The following is a 13,598-nucleotide window of genomic DNA, read 5'->3' on the forward strand; positions in this document are numbered from 1 at the left end:
GCGGTTTTTAAAGCAGAATTGCTGCTAAATTGTTTTTAAAAGCTGTATTTGTATCAAAATGTTATGTTTTGCGTTAAGCACGACTACAGATAACCTAGAGTATTTTTGTTTTAAATATTATCACTGTAAATTAGTATGACTTTGGGTTGCTGGACTTTATGATATTTTAGTTGTTTGCAATTTAATTGTTGTAAGGTGAGAACCAGAAAGTAACTAGTTGTGTACTATTCAAGTGCAATTGAATTGAATTGAAAATTGTGCATGTCATGTCTAAACACTTTATGTAGATAAATATGTAGCATAGTTATACATTTTGTTACAATACCAAGATACTAATTTAGTTAGATGCATGAGTTTAATTGAAGAACAGCCAATATGGTGTCGCCTGTGGAACATCCCAGCATGCATCTGTAGGTGCAGTGTTTATATAATTAAGATCATATTTTATTCATATTTTCATGACATGTGTTGTTGTAGTTTGGGTGACTTAACTATTACACTAGAAAGTGACACTAAAATAAAAAAAAGAGTTGGTGTGGCTTGGATGTAATTCATCATAAAGTCATCAAAATTCATATTAATTGACATAGGTGGGATACCCTCACTATTATAACAAAGTATACTAAACTTTTTAAGCACCATAACACTTAAGTCTGCTTGGTTTCCATAATGATCACAAATAGTATTAAGTAAACATGATAAACAGTTGCTTTGGGCTCCATACGCTGGTGGTTGGCACAACTAAGCTTCCCTTAGTTCAAGGTTCAAGTCCTTGCTGTGTATTGCTAAAACAAAGTACTGTTTATCTGCACCTGAATTCAGTGTGTATGTGTATTCATTGCTTTGCTGCCAATCCTAGTAATGGACATTCTTGCGTATGTATTCATTGACACAAGTTTTCTATAAAAAAGAAGGTGGATCTGGTGCCCAACCTTGCCTCCCTTACTAATGAATATAATTGACAATTTTGAGTCTGAATCAGAGCTTCGTTCAATGTTACAAATGGTATTTATTTAAGGTTGAAACCCACAGGAGAAGAAAACGTAGGACATTCTTAATCCATTACAAAACATAAAAAACATTTTATTGTCTGCCCAAAGCTGAGATTTGCCAGGATGTGTTGAACATGGTATACAGGAAGTGAGAAAAGAGGTTTACATATTGTCTTCATCTGAATCATCCTCTTCCTCCAGCGATTCCTGTAAAGACAGACACATGAGAATAAGCCAACAGTTAAGACACTTTCAGCTATAAAATTATTACTCAATGAAGAGTTACTTACTTTTGCATATTTCTCTGCCTCCTCTTTGACGTCTTTAGGGACAAGTTCATGCCTTCCTTTTGTGACTAATAAAGGAAAGGAAAAATCAGTTCCTATTCTTCATGTCTTTTTAAGACAACCCTAAAAATATATATTGTTGATAGAAACACTGAGAGTTGCGTGTTATGCAAACAATTAAAATGTATTATTTAGGGATGCACCGATACCACTTTTTTGGAGTACTTGCATTTCAGTACTTGCAGATACCGAGTACTTAATAAAAAAAAAACATGATTTAAATTTACAGGTAACAGCTTTAGTCATATAATTTAACAAAAAAACAAGGGACTAGTTTTCCAGTTTGTTGTAAACTCTGCCTCTTTGGACAACACAAGAGGCATTAACCCCTTACACGGCGCTCAAACATAGGCATTTCTCAGACCGTGGTATCGATCCCCGGTATCGGGGGACTTTTAACGAGTACGAGTACTTTAAAAATGTGGTATCCTAGTATTTTTTCAATATTATTTTCTGCATAAAAAGGACATGACACTGAGTTTTAACTTGTAAAAAGGTGCTAAGACTTGGATGAGAGAAGACTTGAAATGTCATGTTGACAACAGACAGCACAGTACCTTCTCCAACCCAGCTGAGCTCCAATTCAAAGGATTTGTCTTTCACCTCATCATGTACAATATAGATACTAAAAACAGAAGAAAACATAATTATTCAATTTTATAATGCTTAAATATTTGAATCATGTATATTTTGCTATGAAGCGTTTCATTGGACACTTGTAAACTCAGCAACTTAAATCTGCTGACAACATTTAGGTACAGATAAGAAAAGAAAAGCTGAGCTAGACCTTTCAAATCCCAGGCACAACATTCAATGCAAGAAGTTTTGAATGTTATTTATCATCATGTGGCCAAAGAGGCTATTTCCATACACCTCTTCTGCCCTCCAATGCTGGCTAATATAAACTACAGTTTAAAGGGATAGTTCACCCAAAAATGAAACTTCTGTCATCATTTACTCACACTCATGTTGTTACAAAACTATATAAATTTCTTGGTTCTGATGAAAACAAAGATGTTTGTAATGAAGCGGAAACAGAAGCACCATCGACTTCCACGGTACGAAAAAATATTACTATGGAAGTCAATGGTGCGTAAAAACTGTTTGGTTACAATTATTGCTTAACAATATCTTCTTTTGACATTTATAGAGGTTTGTAACAACATGAGAGAAAGTAAATGATGACAGAATTTTCATTTTTGGGTGAACTATTGCATTGGGAAGAACTTCATTGTTTGAAATGAAATGCACTCACATTTTTGCCACCTCCTTCACCAGTTCTCTGCATGTCATGTCTTTCATCTGTTTAAAGAAATAATAGTTAATTCACAAAAACATTTACAAGGTTACATCTTATTTGAATTACTTTTATCTGTAAACATAAACTATAAATATAAGAGAAAACAATACAAATTTTAAAAAAGAAGCATATTTTTCCCTAAACCTACATGACAAGTCTCAGGAATAAAATTTATGAGATGATGGTCACACAAAAAGAAATTTGCACCAGTAGTACCAGTGCCTACTCCTTGAACACTGTGCACACTACTGTTGGATGAGTTCAACAGGATAAAAATAAACGAATAAAAAATGAGAGTCGCTGAAGATATATTAAACTAGTTATGCACTGATCATGACTGACTCTGATTTTTCTTTAAGCAACAGACAAGATAGAATCAAAGAGTACATAAATGTTTATTTGCCTGTTAAAGGGGACATTTCGCAAGACTTTTATAAGATGTAAAAAAACTTTGGTGTCCCCAGAGTACATATGTGAAGTTTTATTTCAAAATACCATTTTGTAGGTATGAACAAAAATTGAACATTTTTGGGTGTGTCCTGTTAAATGCAAATGACTTGATCTCTAAATGCAGTGCCGTGGATGGATAGTGCAGATTAAGGGGTGGTATTATCCCCTTCTGACATCACAAGGGGAGACAAATTTCAAAGACCTGTTTTTTCACATGCTTGCATAGAATGGTTTACCAAAACTAAGTTACTGGCAGGGTTTCCCGCAGCACTTTGCAGTTCGGGCGGCCCGCCTAAGCTGGGGAACCCTACCGCCTTAACTAGGTCGTCCAAGAAAAAAAAACGCTGCACAAAAGGCCGTCAAGTGCATGTCAGAGAATAGAGCGGATGCGCTTCACAACACGAGCGGGCAGGCGCGCCACACGGCCGTAATGAGAGAAAGACGTGGTCCGTCTGGAGGATAACTAGCCAGTTAATAAAACATCTCGGAGAATAGCTCGGACGTGCTTCACACCGCGAGCGGCACGCGCGCCACACAGCCTAAATTAGAGAAAGACGTGTTTATTAACCCTTTAGTTTCACTTCATCACTCAGCTATTCCCCTTAGAGGTATCTGTTAAAAACATTTAATTCATTAATAATCTAGTACGTGTCATAGTTTCTTCAAAATTAAGTTTTATTTGAGTGTTTTTAATAAAAAAAATTATCATGACACCTTTGATTGCCACACCCCCTGGCACCACCCACCCCTACTACCTTAACTAACACATTTTCTAGGTGGATAGAAGCATTGGGGACCCAATTATAGCACATGGAAAAAGTCAGATTTTCATGATATGTCCCATTTAAAGGGATAGTTCAGCCAGAAAAATAGGAAAAACAAATATTATGAAAGTATTGTGATAAATGATGAAGAAGATATTTTATAAATGATGGTAAGCACACACTTGATGGTACCCATTGAATTCCATCATATTTTTAATTCCTTATATGAACATCAATGGTTACAATCAGCTTTGTGCTCACCATCATTTATCAAAATATCTTCTTTTGTGTTTATCAGAAAAAAGAAATTCAAACAGGTTTAGAACAACGTTTTCATTTTTGGGTGAACTATTCCTTAGACAGGTCAAACTGGCCTTAAACAAAAACTTGCAGCAATTTGAAGGCTATTAGAGACAACAACTGCATCTGTAGCCTGTTACAGACTGTGCGATTTCTGCCATCTTTTAAGATCACAGCGTGCAACATTGATGTAATAACTTGGGTACGACATGTATGTAGAAAGTACAATGATGACACTTACTGTTAGTAAACATCATGATGATGTACTAGTTGTAAACAAACACAGCAAGGAGAATCGCGGACGCCACTTTTGCATGTAGTTTACATAATGTACAGCAATACTGAATATTCCTCATGACTATTGCAATGTTAAGGTCAGCAGTGTCTTTACATAGTTTACGCAGTGACATGTCATTTCACCAGTGTTGGGTAAGTTACTCAAAAAAAGTAATTAATTACTAGTTACTAATTACATCTTCAATCATGTAATTAGATTACTTTACAAATTACTCTCTCCAAAAAGTATTTAATTACTTATTACTAATTACTTTCTAAATCCTATTAAGTACATGATACAAGGTTAGGCTTGAAATGGCTCGAATAAATAATATATAAAAGTACATCAATTATTATGGTCCCACTTTAGGGTCCAATTCTCTCTATTAACTAACTGTTAACTACTTTTGCCTCAATATACTCCAACAACTAATACTAAAGAAGTTATACATTTTAAGTATTGGTAGAAATGGGGAGGGTTAAGGATGTAGAATAAGGTTTTGCAGAATCAGGCATTAATATGTGCTATTAAATATTAATAAACAGCCAGCATCTCATTAATATTAATGCTAATAATCAACCAGGTAATAGTGAGAATTGTAAACTTAAACCATGTTAAATCCACTTTTGTATTATAGTATATATAATTGTCCATACACAGTATTTAGTTACATCAGAAGTAACTGTAATTAGATTACAAGAAAATAAGAGTAATCCCTTACTTTACTTTTTCAAAGGAAAAGAAATTTAATTACAGTAACTAATTACTTAGTAACTAGTTACACCCAACACTGCATTTCACGTTGCACTTTCATTGGCTAAAAATAATCGCAGACTATCTTTGATCGCAAGACCATGACAAAGGCGGTCTTTAAATCTTTATTACTGTACTATGAAGGACCAGCGTTTAGGAGCTACGATGGCCATCTTTTGTTTGGGACAGCCGAAAATCTTGAGATGTGAACCCCGCTTTAAGCACAATGATCAAAGATCCAACATACTTGTGGCATCACAAGTTGTTTGTGTTTAATTAGATTTAAAGGAGTCCACGATGTTTGAAAGCCAATGTTGATATTTGAAATCACCTAAACAAACACGCCCCTACCCCAACAGAATCTGGACCTTCTGTTGATAGACCCGCCCCACACATACGCAACCGCAAGGATGTCGGTTAGTAGACACGCTCCTTACTGCTGATTGGCTATAAGTGTGTTTTGGTAGTCGGCCCGTCTCCTTTTCCAAAGCTTTTTTCAAACATCGTGGACTCCGCCTTTAACTGTTCTATAAATGTCATAATTATAATTTTTTTATCATTTCAGGATTTAAAGTAAAAACAGGGTGGCCTGACTTTATTTTCTGTTCAATTACGTTAAAATTAATCACCTGCACAAAACAAAAAAAAGTGCAAAATTCACGCTCATATTCATGCAACTTTCTCATATTTAAGCAACTTTCTCCCGCTCAAATTCACGCAATATCATCAGAAGAGTGTGCACGTTCTGTACATTGTACGTGTATGTCACGCGTGCGCGTACAGGAGTATGTAGGCCAAGAGAGGTATTGCAATTGTCGCAATGCACAAACATCGAACGTCAGTGCACGTGTATGAGTCAAACGAACTACGCTTTGCAAGGCTGTAATTCGACTGTGCATGCATGCTTGTGAATTCGTAAGAGCAGACAATACCCAGGGCTTTAGGGACCAAAGACTGGACAGTTTCGGATTTTTAAGAGTCAACTGGCTCGGAGTTGCTGGTTTTGGAGAACAAGTAAATAAAATACTACTACTGTGTTGGATTACAATAATTTAAGAGCAACTCCATTGTAATATAACAAATAATAAAACACCTACCTGTAGTTTCTCGATTTCTGTCTTAGCAGCTTGCTTGGCTTTTCCAATAGCACAGCCCCAGTAACCCTAATAAAGAAAAACAAAAAACCCTTGATTGTATGCACTAGTGGAGTCACTAAAATGGAGATTTGAATGAATATATGTAAAATAAAACAATACACCTGGGTAGGGTTGCACCAGTCGTTCGTAAGTTCTTACTTAAACTGGGACGTAAAGTCCAAACTAGAGGCTTAGTAACTACTAGCTAGTTTATAACTAACCATTTGTTCTTAAGGCAGAACGTAGCTAGTAGGTCATAAGGTCTCTGTAAAGTAATGCGTTGTCGCATAGAATGACGTCTATTTTTCTTAACCCAATCACAAGCCTTATAATGGGTAAACAGGAAATAGTCTGAACAGTACGTCATTTCAAACTCATTCTTGTCTCGCCTAAACTGAAAGTTAAAAAAGACGTTAAAGCAAACGTTATCGAACTCAAAACATCACACTTTTAATTTAAAATATCTATCCCACACATGGATGACAAAATAAACAGGAAGAAATTTTAAATCTTATTTTAATTGATGGATACACAGAAAATTAAACAGTTCTCGAAAACTCGTTGACGAACTTGCGTCTCTTCATAATTTATACAAGCTCATCGATGTAATATAATCTGGCTGACATCTTATTCCAATAGTTATTCATGGACAGAGGCTTCCGTAAATATTTAGCTACAACGTATTGTTACGTTTAAACTAAGTTTAATGGTGCAACGCAAAAACATTTAGTAGTGCGTACGTTGTAACTTAGTGCCCATTTATGTCGTAACTAAGCTACATTGTAACTTACGCACAGCTGGTGCAACCGGCCCCAGTATCATAAAAAAACAGTAATGCGTAATATAATAAGCGCAATATCCAACAATACTTATAGTTTTTTTAATGCCAAAAATCATTAGGATATAAATTTCCTACGGTAAATATATAAAAAAAATTTATTTACCGTTAGTAATGTGTTGCTAAGGACTTCATTTGGACAACTTTAAAGGCGATTTAGATTTTTTGCACACTTAAATTGATGTAAAAATCTCAATTTCAACAAATTGACCCTTATGATTGGTTTTGTTGTCCAAAGTCACATTTGTTGTCAGGTGTCAATGGATTGTACAGTATATTGTGTGAATATACGAAGAGCTCAGATGCAAAACCCGCTAAGTGCGTCTGACATGTTTTTTGTAAATTAGCATTTTTTAATCAGGCTCTTAATGGATTCTGTGAAAACACAGCATAAGGCCGGTGATTAAGCAGATTTGAAGCGAAATTATTTGATGAACGTATAATACATGCCGAGAGCATTCTGTAAATATCATCTCATTTTTGACGCAGTTGGCGATTAGAGGTTTTTGTATCTGAGCATATGCATATGTAACACCATTGATTAACAGAGATCGCTTACATATGAAATCCCAGACGGGTCGACCATGTAGAGTTGTGCACCATCATCTTCATCATAAGACCCAAGAATGAAACTAAAAGAGGTACAAAAATAAAATCAATGCTGTTTGAGGGATATTACAATACTCATAATAAACATTTCAATACCAGGTATGTTACATATAGGCACAGTTTCCTGAACAGTGCTTATCCTAGTAGTCCCAGACTAAAATGCATTTTTGAGATGGTTCAATTTAAAAATATCTTGTATATATCTTAACTCTTTCCCCGCCAGAGTTTTTGAAAAAAGTTGCCAGCCAGCCGATGATGATGATTTTCACAGAAGTGTAATGCCTTCCAGAAATATATATGAAGAGTTTCGTAGCAAAACGAGATAAATCCATTTTTTAACATTTTGCTCAAAACATGTTTATTATTATGTTATCATGTTATTATTTTGTTTTATGATGCTACTTAGCTGTATTTTTTAAGTTATGAAGGTTTAAATCAAAACAAGACAACTGCAGTTGAATTGATATTAATTGGAATGCACAACCAAAAAACTAGATTTCTGAACAATAAAAAAAACGGATTTATCTCGTTTTGCAACGAAACTCTTCATATATACATTTGATATATATTATCAAATGAATAAACGAATGAAAACACGTTTCATCCTATCTTCGTTATCTTTTCATCACCTCTCAAATATGGGTAAGTTTCTTCAAAAATACCAAATTTTAAACAAAAAGCTGAAATAATTGCATTTTTTTAAGGGACTTTTATTAGAAATCAGATTCGGAACAAAGATCAAAACATACACAGAGTATTTACTGCTTTTAGATCAGTGGATGCTTCAGTGTTTAATAAGTTGGGTAAGAAGTTGGGTAATTTCTGCCAACAGCAGAAATATGGATCATGTAAAAACTCGGCATTGGCAGGGAAGTGTTTTCTCTTAAACGACAAGATAATGGCGGGAAAAAGTTAACATACATCAGGTGCCATGGTTTTGTCTCAAAATGCACATTAATGAGTAATGAATATTTGTAAGTTAATGTCCTAAAATAACTAAGCCTAGTGCTGGATTAATCTAAACCCAGACTGGAAAACCGCCCAATACTGTTGACAAAGACGTTTAAGAAACGACTTACACTGTCTTTTTGTACAATATATTTATTTACCTGCATCCAAAAGGTCTCACAGCGCTGTATAATGTGTAAGCATGGACATACATGGCCACTCTTTCAGCTAAATGCTGTATGAATGAGAAAAGTATATCAATGACACAATCTGAAAGACATTTACTTCTTATATCATTTAATCATTTGGTGGATCATGAGTGTATCAAAAATACATACAGGACAGGTATTATTAAAATCATTCAGATAATTACATAATTATATAATTACACTATTAAAACAATTTACATACATGACATAGATGTTTCATCTATCAGGCGATTTGTTTCACAATTCATATGTTGTCATTTCCAAATTATTTTAGGGTGTTTTCAGAACTGTAGATCGATTGCTTTGTTCCGAAACGGGTGTTAAATGGCTACAATGTTGCAATTTTATGTTGGTTCAGTTTACATTCACAAGGCAATATTTCCAAACGACCCAGACTTTGTTAATACAAGTCACGTGCGAGTAAATGAGAGCAATCAGAAGACATTGTATAAGAACAGGTGCACTTTGGTTTTGAAGGGCTCACCAGAATTTGTCACCAAAAAGCAATCAGGTATGTTCATGGTGTACAAAGAAATAAGATGTCGGAGCCAATGGTGTAGTGGACAGTGCTCTGACATATGGTGCAGATGCACTTCCGGCGGCCTGAGTTCGAATCCCGGCTCGAAGTCCTTTGCCGTTCGTTCCCATAACCCTCTCTCCACCATGTACTTTCCTGTCATCTCTTAATTACCGTCTATCAAATAAAGGCAAAATGGCCCAAAAAAAGCAATATGATGACCTGTTTGTTGGGACCTGTTTGCATACCAAACCACTCTGGCCGAGACCACCTCCTTCAGATGGCCGGTTGTTTTGGTGTGGATCTGAGCGCGATTGCAGTGTTCACATATGCCTAAACGAACCAAACCAAGGGAGAAAACGCACGAGGTTCCGAAACAAAGACTCAGGTCTGAAAACACCCTTAGTTACGGTTGAACATGACATGTTTTATCAGCACGACCAATGTTAAAAGTCTTCCACTTTGTGCAGTAAACTTAAATGGTTAATCTCTTTCTCTCACCTTCAGTGGGATGTCATGGCCATAGTTAGAGCGGAAGTTAGATGCTTCTTCTCTGGCTACCTCTGAAAGTGATCGAGCGTCTGCTAGAAGACCAGCCACTGCCTGCAAGACAAACACACAGATGATACTTCATGTCCATGTAATTGACATGGATTTAAGTTTACATTACACTATGTTCCAAACGTCCCCGAGGATTTATTTGCTTTTGGAGACAACCCTTATTTTCTTATATTCCTTTGATATTATGAATTAAATTTATTAGACCATCACCCAGTGTAAGGTTTAAAAGCGAGAATTTTGTCAGCTCAAATTTGTGTATAAAAACGCTAATTTATGATTCCTGTTCAAAATTATGAAACATTGAGAACTCTCTGAAAAGGAAGAGATCACATTAAAACACTTCATGGTGCTAGAAAATCTTTGAGACAAATAGTCAGGTGCACTAATAAGTTTGTTAAGCACTGTATATGTGTGACCCTGTCTGTGAAAACCCAGCTGAAGTTTTTTTTGTGATTTACTGTTTTCTACACAAAATCATCCTACATAGCGTAAAGAACATTCTGTAAAATTATAACCTTAAAATCTTTAATATTGATCAAGTAAGATCATGTCAAACATTCAAATTAGAGATGAACGATATAAAATTTTTCCACAGACACCAACTAGCTGATTATTCAGACTGATATCTACCGATAGCGACAGTTTGGTGGTTATATTAACATTACCTAAATTCTTAAGATTTAATTTCCTGAACGTTATTCATTTATATAAATACCATTAATATTAAACTACTGTCGTTTCTTTACATCTTCTATACAAAGAGCTCAAATTCATTGCATTTTCCTGTTCTCTTTTGATTGACAGTATATATCAGCAAAGACTATCAGCTGTTTTTAAACTATTAGCCGATAGCCAATTGTGTTAAAAGTTGCTTTTATCTACCGATACACATTACTGGCCGATATATCGGTGCATCTCCAATTAAAATCCATCAAACTTTGATGTTCCTAATCTAAGGGTCACATATATACACTCTTAAATTCTTATTTAGTATGCTCTTTCATTTAAATACAGTGCCCTCCACAATTATTGGCACCCCTGTTTAATATGTGGTCGTGGACTTCTAAAAATTCTCCTTTTTATTTAAACAACATAGAACCCAAATGCAAAAAAAGACAAAAATCCAACCTTTGATTTAAGTACATTACTTTTTTTCTAAACGTGTAAATTCTTTACCACCAAAGTAATGTACTTAAATCAAAGGTTGGATTTTTGTCTTTTTTTGCATTTGGGTTCTATGTTGTTTAAATAAAAAGGAGAATTTTTAGAAGTCCACGACCACATATTAAACAGGGGTGCCAATAATTGTGGAGGGCACTGTATAAACAGAAATCAAGAAAATATGTCATTAAAGATTAGCTGCTAAACACAGGAAACATTTTAAATAATCTGGTATGTTCGCACCATCCCAACATGGCGATCAATATTGAAGATGCGCTTATTGGAACCCTCTTCATACAATTTGGACAGCACCAGCTTTTCCACACCAAACACGACTCCATCTTTGCATCGGATTCCAATTGCTGTGCTACATGAACAGAAAATGTTGTAAAACAACAGGACATTATACAAATGATAACAAACGTTTCTTTATTTTTATAACATAAGCTACTTTTTACCATGATATATTTAAAGGACACCAATTATGAACATTATTACAATATGTAATATAAGATGTGCCAAATATATGTAATTTAATACATCATGTCCAAAATCCCCCTATTTGCACACTGTTTTAGTGTCTGTACCTTTAAAAGCAAATGAGCCACAGCTTCTCACTCCCTCATCAAGAAATAGTGGGCGTTTTGAGTTAAAATATACTAGTCAACATTTGAAGTGGATCAAAACCTTTCCTAAAAGTTGTCTTAATACCAATACCCATTACCCGTTCTTGTCTTAGGACAACTTTGATGAATGTTTTTGATCCACTTCAAATGTTGACTAGTGTAGATCTGATTCCTGTGAAAACAGGTATCTCACTATTGAGATATGGTTGACACCTTACAACTCGCTGAGGGCGGAAACTATGGTAATGCAGGACTGTCAGTCAGTGGTCATGGGCAAGGTTTTATCAGTGTGACATCACATTAACAGGGGAATCAAAACAGCATGTCTAATGAGACTCATTTGGTTTAACGTGGATTTAAAAAAAAGGGGTTGAATTTTTTTCACTGTAAGATTGTGCCAACACACATTTATGTCGAAACACTTTGTAAAAGTGGATTTTGCATAATTGGTGCCCTTTAATTTTGAGAAATCACAGAATGTGCATGAATAGATTGTTTGACCTTATTTTTAATACATGGTGTGATATGGTGGTTATGGTAATTACTTACCTGCTATTTTCTACAGCCTTAATGGCATATTCCACCTGAAATACTCTTCCATCAGGTGAAAAGGTAGAGGCAGATAAATCATACTGGATAGAGTAAAGACAAAAGTGTATCAGTAGTTGTTTCTAGTTGCACATACAATGAGAAGTGGTAAGGCATACTATGAAAAGTATACATACAAAATATACACTGCAAAACCACCTGTCACTTATCTTACAAACATCTAACTTAGTTTGTTGACAAATGCAAAAAATAAGAATAAAGTAAGAATGGGCGAAATAATAATAATAACTGATATTGAAATGCAGAGCAGTGTTGAGGCTGCAGATCAAATTTACTTTCACTTTAGATCGACTTCACATGAACCATCACTCATTGTTAGCAAGCAGTGACTCAGCAGAGGCAAAATATAACAAAACACACATATTTAACCCATGTAAATTAAAAGAATATATGTTAATGAAATACATCATATCTATATCAACTTTAAATTCACGCATGTAAAATAAACCCATATCACAGACTGTGCACACCAGCATTAGCTTGTTAGCTTCAGAATGACACAGACATACTCGTATCGCTCAATAACTGACTCATTTAGTATTCAGTCTTATTTTAAAACTATGATAATTTTATTATTGTTCATTTTACTCACCCCGGTACCAATTGAGCTCATTTTAATTCACTGTGATGAAATATAAATGTGTGAGAGAGTTTGATACAGCAGCCTGAGCCTACGCGCATCGATTCTCCCTCTGCTACATGCGAACAACGAGTTCACTGATTGGACAACACGTCGACCAATTACAATCTCTGTGTTGGTTCTAGAGGAAGCTTTCAAAATAAGGGTCCTTTCTTTTCTTTTTTTATTGAACAATTGACAGTAATATAAATATTACAGCAGTGTATCCAAATATAAACTGTCTGAAAAATAAACAAAAATAACACAAAATTAGATAATTTAAAATGAAAATAAAGACATAGTTGCTAGGGGGGAAACAATATATTATATAAAAATATGAAAATAATTACATGCCTTTAGAATCTGACAGGATTTCTGTTTTTTTGAGAGTAATATTAGATCAACATAGTGTATAATTTCTTCTCTAAATACTTTAAAGCATGGTTTGTGACCAGAGAATTTACATTTATATATATATATATATATATATATATATATATATATATATGTATATGTATATGTATATGTATATGTATATGTATATATATATATATATATATATATATATATATATATATATAT

The 13,598-nt window shown here is 34.6% G+C and overlaps 1 protein-coding gene across 1 annotated transcript; it reads right to left on the reverse strand.

Moving 5' to 3' along the window:
• Nucleotides 1-989: 989 nt before the first annotated feature.
• psma3 (proteasome 20S subunit alpha 3) lies at nucleotides 990-13,148 on the reverse strand. The gene is made up of 11 exons (XM_055171680.2): nucleotides 12,990-13,148; nucleotides 12,338-12,420; nucleotides 11,406-11,529; nucleotides 9,942-10,043; nucleotides 8,876-8,949; nucleotides 7,717-7,789; nucleotides 6,281-6,346; nucleotides 2,595-2,641; nucleotides 1,897-1,964; nucleotides 1,283-1,347; nucleotides 990-1,199 (listed from the first exon to the last, which is right to left on the reverse strand). Exons 1-11 carry the CDS (start codon nucleotides 13,008-13,010, stop codon nucleotides 1,155-1,157), a joined length of 768 nt encoding a protein of 255 aa, XP_055027655.1. The 5' UTR covers nucleotides 13,011-13,148; the 3' UTR covers nucleotides 990-1,154.
• Between the last annotated feature and the right edge of the window lie 450 nt (nucleotides 13,149-13,598).

This window comes from Misgurnus anguillicaudatus, chromosome 7 (genome assembly GCF_027580225.2).
Source record: "Misgurnus anguillicaudatus chromosome 7, ASM2758022v2, whole genome shotgun sequence".
Taxonomy (NCBI): Eukaryota; Metazoa; Chordata; class Actinopteri; order Cypriniformes; family Cobitidae; genus Misgurnus; species Misgurnus anguillicaudatus.

Coding starts and splice junctions, on each gene's coding strand:
- psma3 (XM_055171680.2), bottom strand. CDS start 13,010: ATGAGCTCAATTGGTACCGGG. Junction 11,530..12,337: donor AAGGCTGTAGAAAATAGCAG/GTAAGTAATTAC, acceptor CTGTTCATGTAG/CACAGCAATTGGAATCCGAT. Junction 6,347..7,716: donor ACCCGTCTGGGATTTCATAT/GTAAGCGATCTC, acceptor TTTCTTTATTAG/GGTTACTGGGGCTGTGCTAT.